The sequence below is a fragment of the Papilio machaon genome, chromosome 24, assembly GCF_912999745.1.
Source record: "Papilio machaon chromosome 24, ilPapMach1.1, whole genome shotgun sequence".
In the NCBI taxonomy this organism is placed as follows: Eukaryota; Metazoa; Arthropoda; class Insecta; order Lepidoptera; family Papilionidae; genus Papilio; species Papilio machaon.
The window spans coordinates 1,206,063-1,220,964 of record NC_060009.1 but is presented as its reverse complement, the minus strand read 5'-3'; the positions used below and the strand labels follow the sequence as shown (position 1 = coordinate 1,220,964).

Genomic DNA, 14,902 nt, shown 5'->3' with positions numbered 1-14,902 from the left:
AGTTGCTTCTGTTGAAAAACCTTTTCAAAAAACTGAAATGAGTGTATTGTTTAAGTTCTTATTTACTCTATGTCGAAATTTAGCCAAGCCGCCATTTCCAGCTATTTTTTGGCATACTTGTCAATCAATTGCGCTTTGCTTTTACAATTTGCGTTTTCTTGTAACTTTAGCTTTATAACAACTTCTGCGATTTACTTCTAAATATCTCCTTTGTTTGTCACTCAACGCTTCTGTTAATTCGGTGAGTATTAATTACACCGTAATTTATTGTACATTCTTAAAAAATCGATGAGACGTCGACAGCAAAGCGGGTCATTTCAAGTCGCTACTTTTATTTAAGTTTAACATTTATTTTAAATCTATTTACTGTTTAAGTACTAAGTTTCTAAACCTAAAACTATTTCATTAAGCTCAACCTAAATTATACCTACGTATAATCTGCCAATTGCAACAATCCGCCATGATGAATTATTTCAATAACAATGAAAAAACTGTTCAATAATAATTTATTTTACTCAAAGACTGCAATGGCGAACCGAAGACCGCAGAACAACGGGCGTCGTATGGATTTCGGGCGTAATGATAGGCCAAAGAACTTCGGGCGTAGCGGTGTGTCGCCGTGGCAGGGCGCCGGGCCGGGCGGCAACATTCCGAACCTGTTACCTTTAGCTAGTGGTTCCACTGAGGCGACATTAGCTCTGGCCAGTAATATCATCAACCTTCTGCAACCTCGTCAGAATCCAGTGCCGTCGCTCCTGGACATGCCTATACGACGAGACTTCGGTCCTAATATGGGTCGGTATGACCGCGGTTACGTGCCCAACAGGGTATGTATTAATCATATTGTATAAATATATACATCATTTGAAAACTGTAAGGTTTTATTTATTACTTTTACCAATGAAAACTTATTTCTAGACATAATGTAATAAATTAGTGTAAATATGACAGATAACAATAAATTAGTTCTGTGTATAGTTCTAACATAATTTCATGTTACAATACATTTTTACTAATGTATAAAAGATAACTAGATTTAATATTACTCTTAGTGTCATAATGTATATTATTTTTAAATCGAGTTATTCATTTGTAAAACAAAAAATATCACGAAAGTAAATGGTGAACAAGATAATTTACATACAGTTTGTTATATAATAACATATCTGTGTTATGACTGGACATTTATAATATAATAATTTTCTTAACATAATTCCCTTATTGAGATAAACTCGTGGTTTTAATACATTTGTTTGTCATATTCAACTTGTACTGATGGCCGCTAACAATTTTAAAGTTATGGTTTTTTAAGCTTATAAAGAAGAAATGGTTAAAAAATAATGTTGCTGGAAAAATTAATACTCAATCTAAAAACATGAAGATTTACTTGCATATTTTTTTACTTTCACTGTTATATGTTGTATGTTGTAGATATGTCATAGCTTTTATAAAAGCTTAGCTATGCTTTTTAGCCTTTTCTAGAAATTTGAGAGAAATGGTTTTATCCTCCAAAGAAATAATTTCAAACTTGTATCCCGCATTGCTAAGTCCACAATGTGGACAATAATTGTAACCCAAGCCAAATATATTACCCATCATTTATTATACTGTGTCACAATATTTTCTGAAAACTTTTCTTTTCAATAATTAAATTTCTTCCAGGAATTCTAGCCCTTTATGTTTTATGTTCAAAACAGGTTCAATGGCTCTAAAGCTGATGCCTTTGACCTGTGATAATTTCTTTATATGTTCAAATTTCAGTGCACCTTCGCAAAGGCTACACAAAGCCTAACAGTTTCCATACTAATGTATACAAATTCCCTTTAGATGGGCAATCAGGGTAATTTCCGGCGTACGGGAAATTATAATCGAGCTGGTGAGCGTATCAACACGAATCGTAAGCCGTTCAGGCCCAATGATGGGCAAAGGCATCAAAACAAGAGCTCCCCGAAAAAGGATGCCGATTCAAAGGCTAAGCCTGTTAAGGAGAGGTAAGGATTCCTTCCGGTGGTTGTACCGCATCTCTGAAGCCGCCTTGGTCCACTTTCACACTAGTTCTCTATATCATTTGAACGTTCACCGGCCGAACACTTTGGCCCGATTGGCTTAATTTCCACCTATGTCGTATTTGACGTTGGTATGAACCAAAATCTACACAATTCAAATATTTATATAAATCTTCACCAACTAAATTTACCGTCCAGATACTTTGAAATAATAAATAATTTTATGGAATTGAATTTAGCAAATACCATTTTGATCCATAAAAGGATTTAAAAAACTCTTTAATACATGTATCTAAGGAATTAACTTTCAAACAAATCTCTCATTTAGACATTTTAGAACATGGAAAGTTCTTTTCAATTGACTGGAGCAGTCATATAATAAATATGTTTTTTTACATCAACATCATCATTTTACGTAACTAACAAAAAAAGTATGCTGTAGCAATCAAGAGCAAGAAGAGAAAGAAGAGACAGGGGAAAAATCGGAAACAAATGAACAGAAAAAAGAAGTACCGAAGACCCGTTATGATGACGTCAACTCTCAACTACTGAAGTGTCACATTTGTAACAAGAGTATGTGGGATGGACGTTCATTTGAAAACCACCTGAGTGGTCGAGCCCATGCCATCATGATGCAGAAGACATCAGAGAGTTATGCCCTCACCGCTGACACTATGAGACAGGAGATCAAGGTGAGAATTGAGTTGGTAATATATTACGTCATATAATTAAGTCTTATATTTTGTAGATTGTCTTCTCCATTCAGTGTATGTTTTCTTATTTGTTTTTTTCTTTCTATTTTTGATACTAGTCTTATTCTTATGAGAAAAGGATGGGAAGGAGAAATCAATTTGGCGGTGGACATATATGAAAGGAAAATGTCCTGTTTTTGTGCGTCCTTTCGTCTGTTTGTTAAAGAATAGGCACCGCAACTCCAAATGCGGATGTCGAATTTTCGGCGAATTCAGGTGTCTTGCTCGTTTGCCACCTCTATCTATATATATAAAAGAAAGTCGTGTTAGTTACACTATTTATAACTCAAGAACGGCTGAATCGATTTGACTGAAAATTGGTGGGCAGGTAACTTAGAACCAGGAAACGGACATAGGATCATTTTTACCCCGTTTTCTATTTTTTTTATTCCGCGCGGACGGAGTCGCTGGTAAAGGCTAGTATATATGTAAAAGAAATTCGTGTTAGTTACACTATTTATAACTCAAGATCGGTCGAACTGATTAAGCTGAAAATTGATAGGGAGGTAGCTTAGAACTAGGAGACGGACATAGGAACTTTTTTATCTTGTGTTAATTTTTTTTATTCCGCGCGGACGGAGTCGCGGATAAAAGCTAGGTATATCAAAAAAAAATATGTTTTAACCGTAATAACCATCATTTGTAGATACGTGAAATGAAACGCACGAGGAAAACAGGACAGCAACCCCCTCGTGATTTTTATTGTGCTATGTGTGATATGTATGCAGCGGACGGTGCTATACACAGAACAACAGTTGGTCATCGTAAACTGAAGAAATATTTACATCCAACATGCACATATTGTCATAAGGAGATGCCGACACGTATCGAGTTGGATGAACATAGATTGACTGCGGAACATCTGAGGAATATGCAGGATAAACAGGAGGTGGTTACCAAGCCTAAACCTGAAGGTGAGTCTTTTAATTTAGGGTAATATCATTATTATCTCCCTGTCCTTATCCCACTGACGTAGGATGAATACAACAGTTTTAGTCCTCCAGATATTACCATACCGATGTACCCCCCAAATTAATTATTAAAGTTCTCCTTGTCACATGTAATTTAATATAATAATTGCAGCTCACGAAAAAAATTGATATTGTTATGTATTTAATTTCATTATGGTAATTATTAATTTTTGACAGCCATATTTGGTTGTTTAGGCTTTTATGAGCATGTGGGGTTTCTTATATTAACAGCAACACTCAGGGTTGTCACCTAATCGAGTGAGACCACTAAATAACTAATTCTTAGTTTCTGAGACTACAATGTGTTAATGTCTATGGTATGCGTACATCAGAATATATAATTCCAACATTAATAAATAATTTACCTTCTGAAATAAAAAATAACATAAATTACAAAAACTTAAATACATACTTAAAGATCATTATCTTAAATCCTGAGCTATATAAAATTATTACCCGATGCGCACCCTGTATATGACGGTATGTGCGATCTCACTTAGTTGCTGTTAAAATAAAAATCGAAACTTACCTTCTGTTATATTTCATAGCGTAGTACCAAAGTGTCTGGACAAACCCACAATGGGTTTATAGACACTTTTATTGTAGTTAAAAAAAATTCCTTTTATTATATATGTTTTAAATAAGGATTTTAGTCTCAGAAACCAACAAGAAGTGTAGCAATTAGTCCATGTTGTGGTACTCCCTTGGCAGTATATTTAATTAATACATGTCAATCTCATTAGTGTACATTAAGACGAAGCAAACTACATTAGGGTCTCCCTTAGTGATAAACTCTAAACTCGACAGTATTTTTGTTTTCTAGTTATGGTGATATCAACCATGTCTATGGAGCAATCGTATCTACGTGAGGACCGTGAGCGCTGGCGTCGTCCAGATCGCCCCGAGAGATCTGAGAGACAGGACAGACATAAAGAACAAGAGACTGTTAAAGAAGAGAAGATTGATGATCAGGTACATTTTAGGCTTTAGATCATCACAATCTTACCCCACAGACATACTCTTGAAAACATTACCCTCTAGACCAGGGATCTCCAAACTATTTTGGACAAGTAACCCCTTTTCCAAAATGAACTGTTACCTCAGACTATGGTCAAATTATTTACTTTTAAGACCAATTATTATTATTTTTTTCATTCTGACTTAGGTCAATAGAAGAGTGAGAATTAGCAATGCTTTAAGTTCGATATCGACCCCTTTGGGAATCCTTGCTCTAGACCAGTGATAGTCAAACTTATTTTCTTTCACCGCCCCCTTTGAAAATCAATTATATTTCAGAGCGCCCCTAATTTTTATTCAGCCCTAAAACTTAAAAACCACATTTTGATCACTTTAATTAATTTCAATGCCTCCCATTTTTTGGGCCTCTTATCGCCTCCTCCTAGGTTTCAAACGCCTCCAAAGGGGCGTTATCGCCCACTTTGGGAAACTGCTCTAGACAGTCGGGTAAAAAATATTGTTTGAAAAGTTGGATAATGAGCAAGCTATGACATATATGGAAGAGACGCACAGAAAATTATTATTTCCTCTACCATCATATCCCCTTCCCCTTCCCACCCATTCGTTTTTAAGAAAAGGTGGGAACGGAAGGGGACTAAAATTAGTCCTCTGGTATGCAAACTCAAAACAAGGAATTACTTCCACATACCTTAATCTCTATTGTACCTTAGGGTGATATTGAAATGAAGAATGCAGGTGATGAAGATCCGGAGAAGGGTTCAGATAAGCCGGAGCAGAGTGAAACTAACACTGAAGAAGTGCAAGTTAAGAAAGAAGATGCTTTGGATAATGATACGACAATACTGGATTATAAAGAAGGAGATGATTTGACCAACATCACACAGGATATGATACCCGTGTACAGGTGAGTGATTAAATTATTCATACAAATGTTTGGATGTATGGATGGATGGATGTTTATTTGAAGGTATCTCCGGAACGGCATAACGGATCCTGATGAAATTTGGCATAGATGTAGAACATAACCTGAAAGAACACATACTACTTATTATGTTTTTTTTTTATTTTGCGCGGGTAAAGTCGCGGACGACAGCTAGTAATTAATAAAATTAGATTATCTGTATGTAATATTGAAAGAAATGTTGTAAATGATTAGTAAGAAAATTGTATCTTTCTGTACATAATTCAGAATGTAAATAGCTATTAAAAAATCTTTATTTATTAAGCAAGCTTTTACCCACGACTTCGTCTGGGTAGAGTAAAAAATAATCATAAAATGGGATTCATCTGCAAGCACCAGAACACCAGGGCCAGAGCTTTGTGGTAACACACATAAAAAAAAATTTGAAGTCGGCTAAAAAAGGATGAAAAGTATCTCATGTGTTACTTAAGATCATGTTCTATATTTATCCGAAATTTCAATAAGATGTATTAACCATTGCGGAGTTATCGAGTAAATTTATAAATCAAACATATCACTCGGAACATATTCAGGATCTAAGTAAGGTTATGAGTTCTTCAAGACTGTGTTCTAAATACTAAATTTCATTGAAATACAAACAGCTGTTCTGACCATAACTTCTAACAAACATCCATCCATCCATCCATACATGCAAACATAAGACTTGTATTCTTTTACAGTTTTTTTTTTTATATCTTCTTGTATTTCCCAGCACGGAGCGTGGTGTAGGTCGCTCCTTCCTGTCAGAGTTTCGTTGTGTGCAGTGCAGCTTGTGCCGCAAGCTGCTGGACAGCGAGGAGACAGCTGAAGTCCATCTCAAGACTTGGAGACATCATCAGCTCTTTATACGACTGATCACCAAGTCCAGTCAGCAGGTAATAATAGATTATCTTATGTTTCAATACAAAATAGAAATGGCAGCCATATTTGGTATTTTACAAGCTTTTATTTAGTATCTGTCCCGATGTTTGCCATCAAATTTTGAATACATGTGTAAAATATATATATATAATATATATATATATATATATATATATAATATATATATATTTTTATATATATATATATATATATATATGATAATGTAATATTATTATAATATGGTGCTGATCTGATGATGGAGCTGGAAGGTGGTTATAGGAACTTCGCAATGAAATTACACAAACTGATCGAGTTTGGACTTGTTTTCTTTGAATTAAAATGAACATAAAATCTTGTTTTTTTTATATGAAACTAGGTTTTACCCGCGATTCCGTCCGAGTAGAATAAAAAATAGAAAAGGGGGTAAAAATTATCCTATGTTCGTTTCCTGGTTCTAAGCTACCTGCCCACCAATTTTCAGTCAAATCGATTCAGCCGTTCTTGAGTTATAAATAGTGTAACTAACACGACTTTCTTTTATATATATAGATATATAGATTTTAATTATATAATAAGGAGAAGTGATATTATAAATTAAGTGTATCTAATCTGTGTTTGTTTGAAGTTATCTCCGGAATAACTTAAGGATCTTGATGAAATTTGTCACAGATATAGAACGAACATAGTCTGGAAAAACACATAGGCTATTTATTACGTTTTTTTTTTTAATTCCGAGAAGAACACATAGGTTACTTTATAAATAGCCTTCGTATTCTTCTAAACTATGTTCTACAACTGCCAAATTTCATCAAGATTTTTTGAGCCGTTCTGTACATACTTTCTAACAAACATCCATACATCCATCCATCTAAACATTCGCATTTATAATATTAGTAAGATGTAATAACAATGGTTTCATCAGATATATTTTGTAGTTTTCAACATATTTATGGTTTAAATCAAAACTAGATATATAATGTTCTGACACAATTAATTAGGCAATGGAATTCTATGATTTATCTAGACAATTAACTAGACGTTGGAATTCTATGGTTAATTTGTCTGAATTGTTTCTTCAGCTTCAAGAAGGTAACAAGCGTCAGATGAATGTTGAAGAATCTGGCAATTGGAAGCGGCGCAAGACGTCCCGCGATGACGACACTGAGGACGACCAGGAGAACGAACAGGAGGAAGGGGAGGGGACGCAGGGTGATGTCAACGGTGATAAAGCACCTAACGAAGGTATACCTTACTTATATACTTATATAACAGTGATTGTTATACTTATTTTCTTTCACCTCCCCCTTTGAAAATCAATTATATTTCAGAGCGCCCTAATTTTTATTCAGCCCTAAAACTTAAAAACTACAATTTCATTACTTTAATTAATTTCAATGCCTCTCATTATTTGGGCCCCTTATCGCCCCCTTCTAGGTTTCAAATGCCCCTAAGGGGGCGTTATCGCCCACTTTGGGTAACACTGGTATATACAGTCAAAGAAATTGATACTATGTCTCAGACAGTCGCAGAATTAAATTCCATTCCCACTTGTCAAATCTAATATATAAAATTCTCATGTCACAGTTTTCGTTCCCGTACTCCTCCGAAACGTCTTGACCGATTCTCATGAAATTTTGTGAGCATATTCAGTAGGTCTGAGAATCGGACAACATATATTTTTCATTTTTTTTAACTGCGCGCGGACGGAGTCGCGGGCAACAGCTAGTATCTTATTAAAACTAATGCTATGACTAGATTATAAATGTTGAGATATAACATGCCATATTGTAAATTCTTTGTGAAAATATAATTTTTACAATTTGACTAGGGAAATTATCAACTAGTGGTATTCATGATCTGATATATATTATATACTAGCTTTTACCCGCGACTCCGTCCGCGCGGAATGAAAAATAGAAAACGGGGTAAAAATTATCCTATGTCCGTTTCCTGGTTCTAAGCTACCTGCCCACCAATTTCAGTGAAATCGATTCAGCCGTTCTTGAGTTATAAATAGTGTAACTAACACAACTTTCTTTTATATATATAGATATAGATAAATTATGTTGTTACAGAAGAGACAGAAAAACCAGTTGAGGTTAAGATGGAAGAGGACGTAGCTATAAATGCTGCGGATGAAGACCTCGAAGACTGGGAGCAGTCTGTTGATGAGATACTGCACGATGAAAAGAATAATACCACTGGTAATAATATTAACACAAATTATTATCTTTTTAAATATAAACACAAGGAATTGTTTGCCTTTGTCCGTGTAGAATTAAAAAATATATATTTTACAGAAACCGCACCAGATGTAAAGAAGGAAGCTGACGAAGAGAAATTATTGGAGGAGGATACGAGTGAAAAGAAAACGACTCCGCAAGAAAATGCTAGTGCAAAACCATCTCCGAGACGAGGCAGACGTCGTTATTAATTGTCTATCCCATTTTGAAATATATAAAGTAATCTGAGGCATTTAAAAGCAAAAATATTTATTTTTCATGTCAAAATTCATAATAAAATACCTTAATCAAAGACTAAAATAAATATCAACTAATTTTTTGACAAAGAAATTAGCCTTTTTAGCCGACTTCAAAAAGAAGGAGGTTATCAATTCGACTGTATTTTTTTTAATTTTTTTTTTTTTTTTTTTGAAATACTAAAATATTTAATATTTGAAAGTCATTTCAAATTGTTTTGCTTTTATATGCCTTTTTTTATTAATACAGTAGAATCTATAACTCGAATATTGTTAAGTCTAAATCCTAAGTCATCATCAGCTCACTATATGTCCTCACTTAGGGTCTCGGAGCCTACCCTAAGTTAGGGGTGACTAGGACATAGTCAACTGACCAAGTGCAGGTTGACTTCACACATATCATTGAATTTCTTCTCAGATATGTGCAGCATCACAATGTATCCCTTCACCGTAAGAATGTTAGATAAATGTACATATGTAAATTGAAAAACACATTGGTACATGACGGGATTTGAACCCAAGACCTGCAGATTGCAAGTCAAGTGCTTAACCCCTGAGCCACCGGATACTCTAAATCCTAAGTAAGTCGAAAATATGACGATTCCTTTTCACAGAACCCACAAATACTTGATACTTTGTATCTAATATATAAAATTCTCGTGTCACAGTTTTCGTCACCGTACTCCTCCGAAACGGCTTGACCGATTCTCATGAAATTTTGTGAGCATATTCAGTAGGTCTGAGAATCGGACAACATCTATTTTTCATTTTTTTTTAACTGCGCGCGGACGGAGTCGCGGGCGACAGCTAGTTATATATAATTTGTAACTCGAACTAATATTTTATTTCTCTGTGTAGAAATATATATAGTAGATATTGCCACTTAAAAACTCTTATTTAAAAAAAAACTCCGTAAGTCGATGTTAAATATAATTATGTTTTTAGTTTTTTTTTTTTTAGTTTAGGAATTTTCCATCAAATACTTAAAGGCGAAGTTTTTTTACATTTACCAATATTCGAGATATTAACACGTTGGCGGACAGTACATGTTAAGAATTACTTCCCAAATGACACTACTTAATCTCATACATTGCCTATGGGCGTAGTGTCAATGCGGTTGCATGTAAAATGTTGTTTAGTGACAGTACGCCTATAGGCGCTTACGTCTATGGGCGTACTGTCATGTTGCATTTGAAAACTTAATGCTTAAGAAAACTACGCATAGACATTATACGCCTATAGCCGTAAACTTGATTATACAGGTAACAGTAATAAAACCAGTATTTGTTATAAAGATTTGTTTAATAATAATCACAAACTTAATCAGCCTCTTTTGTAATTAACATGTTTCTAATAATAATCAACTTTTTATCTTGCCTTTGTTGAAATTAAATAAAACATTAAAACTCTTCTAACTTTGAATGTACGTTTACCACTAGATATTTATGATAGTAATCACAGCAACATTTTACTAACAATCTTATTTTAGTACTAATTTGAACACAATACTATAGGTCACCATAAGGTTAATATTAATTTACTTATGTAATCAGCCTTTTTTATATTCCGAAATTATCACAATATTGTACTCTGCCAGCATCATTTAAGAAGCAATCTAATGACAAAATCTGGCCTCAATAATAATTACTTTTCTTATCAATCAAAACTTATTTAAAATAAACTCGTTACAAGATAATTTAATCATCACCAGGATTTTGTAGACTTGCATGATATGGTTCAAAGCAAGATGGGCAAAGAGGAGGTTTATCGAGACAGCCCTTGCAGCGGTAACTCGTCTCCTTTCTTATCTTTTTTGTTGTACAAAATTTGCATTTTAAAAATGCAAATTTTTTTGAAGTTCCAGGTCGCGCAGGCATTTGTTCTGGCCAGTGACCATGCATTACACTCCAATTATTTTGGAGTATGTTATTAGTGCATGTCGTCGTGGGTTGGAATCGCCTGTTATTGTGAATACTGGATGTGTTTATCATGTCGCTTCCCTTCAAATTTTTGTCCAGCCCAATCATTTCCTGTATCAGTTCTTCTCGGTAGTTTATGTACGAGTACGAGCAAGAATTATTTTTTATATATTTTCTATGAAGAAAATAGGCGTTCCACACTGCAATGTCCAACATGTGAAATATTACTTTCTTGTACCATCTGATGGTTTTACGGGGACAAGAATAGTAAGATACCATCTGATCACAACGATCAATGCCAGACATGTTTCTGTTATATATATCAACTTCAGCAGGCTTTAAACGGGTCTTGTCAAATCTGTTTGAAACTTCTATGATCGAGGGATGAACTTTAGTGGTAACCATCAGGACAGGGCGTTTATCTTTCCAATTGGAAACATATACTTTGTTTTTGCGAGCCCACACATGCTCGCCTTTTTTCAATTTTTTTGTCGTAATGAATTTAGGATTATCTTTACGACTCTTACGTAAAGTACCGGTGCTATGAGTCTTCAAATCAAGCAATTTCTGTGACAATTTTACAGAGTTATAATAGTTGTCCATGAACAAATGATGACCACGAAGCAAATATGGCCGCATCAACCTTAACACAATTTTTTCTGTCTTAGAATCATCCCCATCCATATTCTGATTTGTTGTTTCCTTACCAGAGTACATCAATATATTGAGTACATAGCCATCGAACGTAGTAAGTTCATAGAACTTAATTCCGTATCGGGCTTTTTTTGACTTTATATATTGTCGAAAATGTAGCCGACCCCGAAATAGAAGCAGGGACTCATCTAATGACAAATTCTCGCCTGCACTATATATTTTTCTGAAGTTCATAGTCAACATATCTATCAATTTTACAATCTTCTGTTGTCCTTTAGCCTCCAATTCTGATGCATATAGACAGCGTAATAATTGTTCATACCTTCGCCCTGACATAGTATAGGTAAATATCGGATGATAATACATTGCTTTGGTTATAGTAAAAAGGTTCCTTTGTTTAGGACATTTTATAAGACCTTTCAGAAGACAAAGTCCGAGAAATTTCAGCATTTCTTCATAATTGGTTTCACGAAAGACAGCTTTGCGGCTATATCTTGTATGTGGTTTGTTAGTTTGGCACAAAGAGTTACCATAATTATTAGTACATATTACCAGATACTCAATGAAATTCCGTGGAAAAACTAAATGAAAACAGTCCATAACATTTTCTATGTTATCAATGTTTACTTTAATTCCAGAAGCAGCGTTATCAAAATTAAAATCAGGTATATTAGTCACCGTGTCAGACCAACCTTCTTCCACTAAAGGTATCTCTGCAGATGTCTCGGGAGCATGACTGATTGGGCTAGTAGGCTGATCAGAAATATCTGGTGAATTGGGGCGTTTATCTTGATTTACAAGCCGATCGTTTGATGATAAAGGAATTCCAGATGACGTAGCTTCCAAAACATGAAGGTTTTGGGTAACTGAAATATTCTCATTCCGTGAATTCTGTAAATCGTCTTCAGAAGGGCAAAATGTTTTATCACTATCATCCGAATCACTAGACGAAGAACACTCACCAGATGCATTACTAGCTTGTTTTCGTGGGCGGCGTCCAGCAGCATCGTCAGAACTCAACGAATCGTCGCCTGAAGGGTGGTAATCCTTGTCGGACCCGTATTCCCCATCATCAGCATATGGATCTTCACTAGATTCCGGAGTTTCAACTTCATTGAACAATTCTAACAGCCGTTTTTGTTCCCTTTCGTACGGATCTCCAGGCGCCATCTGTAGATAAATTCATTATTAATTCAATACCAAAAAACTGCATTCAATACAAACAACCACTAATTTTAGAAGCACAATTACCTTATACAAAATTGAATTTGAATATTTCGATAAACAAAAACACAAAAATACGTCAATAACTTACCACTCGAGCCGTTATTTGCGCGCGAAAATATGAGGTGACACGAAGCCCACCGCCGACGCGCACTACGTGACTAAATGTATGAAAACATGACGCCCACGGGCGTACTGTACGGGGGGAGGGGTACCGGAATTCTGTCAATGTGTGTGTCCCTTGACGTGTTGTAGAACTATGTACGATGACAGTAGGAAAGCCGCATTACTTTTGCGGTGACACTACAACATTCTCTTCCTTGTAAAAGTATTGAAAATCAAACGCCCTCAGCCGTACTGCCGTGACACGAGTATAAACTATTACGACTAAAGGCGTTCTGTCGTATCATTTTTTACTATAGGAACGCCCACAGACGTTACTGTCCATCAATGTGTTAAGATTGTATTGTATGTGAAACATGTGTTCTGTAATGTATGCAATCGAATCATAAGACTATGTAAAGGTAAGTTTTCACTGCATTAACAACTAATAAAAATATAATATGTCCTTGTATGAATGTTATGAAAGATCACAATCTATATATATAAAAGAAAGTCGTGTTAGTTACACTATTTATAACTCAAGAACGGCTGAATCGATTTGACTGAAAATTGGTGGGCAGGTAGCTTAGAACCAGGAAACGGACATAGGATAATTTTTACCCCGTTTTCTAATTTTTATTCCGAGCAGACGGAGTCGCGGGTAAAAGCTAGTAAGTTATAAAAGGTTGTTCAGTATACTAATCTTAGTAATATTATAAATGCAAATGTTTGGATGGATGGATTTATCTTGAATGGCACAGATGTAGAATATAGTCTGGAAAAACACATAGGCTACTTGTTAAGTTTTTTATTTTGCGCGGACAGAGTCGCGGGTCACAGCTAGTATAACGTACATATTGTATATTATTAAAAACTACGAAAGTTTAAAGTTTGACGTAATTAAAAAAAAACTCGTATAATGGTAGATTGAATCGATTTTTTTTCTAGACTTTAGAAATATCTAACCTAAATTTTCTAATAATTTATATTATTTTTCAAGTATTAAGTAGCTTGAAAAATAATAGTTGCTTCATAGTACAGTTAAAATTATTGGGAGAAGTCAATTCTCATCAACTGGTTTTGCCAAAATGATAAACAACACTGCAATATAAAAACTAGTTATTTATTATTTCCAATGATTATTTAATCAATATCTATATATATAAAAGAAAGTCGTGTTAGTTACACTATTTATAACTCAAGATCGGTCGAACTGATTTAGCTGAAAAGTGATGGGGAGGTAGCTTAGAACTAGGAGCCGGACATAGGAACTTTTTTATCTTGTGCGCATTTTTTTTTTATTTCTCGCGGACGGAGTCGCGGGTAAAAGCTAGCTTAATTTAAAATCATTAAAAATTGAATACTCAATTACTTTAAAAAGTACAATATTTTTTGTGAAATTCAAATTTACTTTACATTTTGAATGCTGAAAAATATTTGTTTTTTAAATTGGTATGAAGAAATTTAAAAAAACGGCTGATCCAATATATTTTGTGGGAGGAGTCATGTTTTTGTATGTGTTTCCAACAGTGAAAATCCTAAGTTAGACAATTCAAAATTAATATCCGAACAACGTTTTACTTACATTAGAAATTTACTTAGACTTAGTATAGGAATTTTAGGTATCTTTAAGATGTAATCTAGTAATAATTTTGTAGGTGTCATTTAAATAGTAATTAGTGGTTAATTTTCTATTAATCTGTACTTAGTGGTAAATTACTTTAGAAAACTTTATTCCAGTTTAATTATAGTGTCATGAATGTCACCTAAATAACAAGAGGTAACTATTATTTATGTATACTTATATCTATATATATATATATAAAAGAAAGTTGTGTTAGTTACACTATTTATAACTCAAGATCGGTCGAACTGATTTAGCTGAAAATTGATGGGGAGGTAATTAGAACTAGGAGACGGACATAGGAACTTTTTATCTTGTTTGCATTTTTTTTTCCACGCGGACGGAGTCGCGGGTAAAAACTAGTAAACTAT

General features: G+C 34.4%; 2 protein-coding genes across 6 annotated transcripts; one reads left to right on the top strand and one right to left on the bottom strand.

Annotated features, from left to right (window-relative positions):
* Positions 1–91: 91 nt before the first annotated feature.
* Positions 92–9,011, top strand: LOC106719283 (zinc finger protein on ecdysone puffs). Of its 2 annotated transcripts, XM_045683962.1 has the most exons (11): positions 92–241; positions 522–827; positions 1,828–1,991; positions 2,449–2,698; positions 3,405–3,672; positions 4,553–4,701; positions 5,418–5,611; positions 6,381–6,543; positions 7,609–7,771; positions 8,605–8,733; positions 8,830–9,011. In XM_045683962.1, the coding sequence occupies exons 2-11, from the start codon at positions 528–530 to the stop codon at positions 8,961–8,963; spliced, it is 1,914 nt and encodes a 637-aa protein (XP_045539918.1). In that variant the 5' UTR covers positions 92–241; positions 522–527; the 3' UTR covers positions 8,964–9,011. The 2 variants fall into 2 exon arrangements, with proteins under 2 accessions (XP_045539918.1, XP_045539919.1); XM_045683963.1 differs by lacking the exons at positions 92–241; positions 1,828–1,991 and having other exon boundaries at positions 733–827.
* Positions 9,012–10,029: 1,018 nt separating this feature from the next.
* Positions 10,030–13,257, bottom strand: LOC106710164 (piggyBac transposable element-derived protein 4-like). 4 transcript variants are annotated; one of them, XM_014502157.2, is made up of 2 exons: positions 12,123–13,257; positions 10,030–10,164 (listed from the first exon to the last, which is right to left on the bottom strand). In XM_014502157.2, exons 1-2 carry the CDS (start codon positions 12,749–12,751, stop codon positions 10,092–10,094), a joined length of 702 nt encoding a protein of 233 aa, XP_014357643.2. In that variant the 5' UTR covers positions 12,752–13,257; the 3' UTR covers positions 10,030–10,091. The 4 variants fall into 4 exon arrangements, with proteins under 4 accessions (XP_014357643.2, XP_014357644.2, XP_014357645.2 ...); XM_014502158.2 differs by having other exon boundaries at positions 10,030–10,174; positions 12,229–13,257; XM_014502159.2 differs by having other exon boundaries at positions 10,038–10,163; positions 12,234–13,257.
* Between the last annotated feature and the right edge of the window lie 1,645 nt (positions 13,258–14,902).

What these genes read in the sequence shown, in the direction of transcription:
- LOC106719283 (XM_045683962.1), top strand. Translation starts at nt 528, where the DNA reads ATGGCGAACCGAAGACCGCAGAACAACGGGCGTCGTATGGATTTCGGG. An exon ending in TCACCAAGTCCAGTCAGCAG is followed by an intron (nt 6,544 to 7,608) that starts GTAATAATAGAT and finishes TTGTTTCTTCAG; the next exon opens with CTTCAAGAAGGTAACAAGCG. An exon ending in TGAAAAGAATAATACCACTG is followed by an intron (nt 8,734 to 8,829) that starts GTAATAATATTA and finishes TATATTTTACAG; the next exon opens with AAACCGCACCAGATGTAAAG.
- LOC106710164 (XM_045683983.1), bottom strand. Translation starts at nt 12,751, where the DNA reads ATGGCGCCTGGAGATCCGTACGAAAGGGAACAAAAACGGCTGTTAGAA.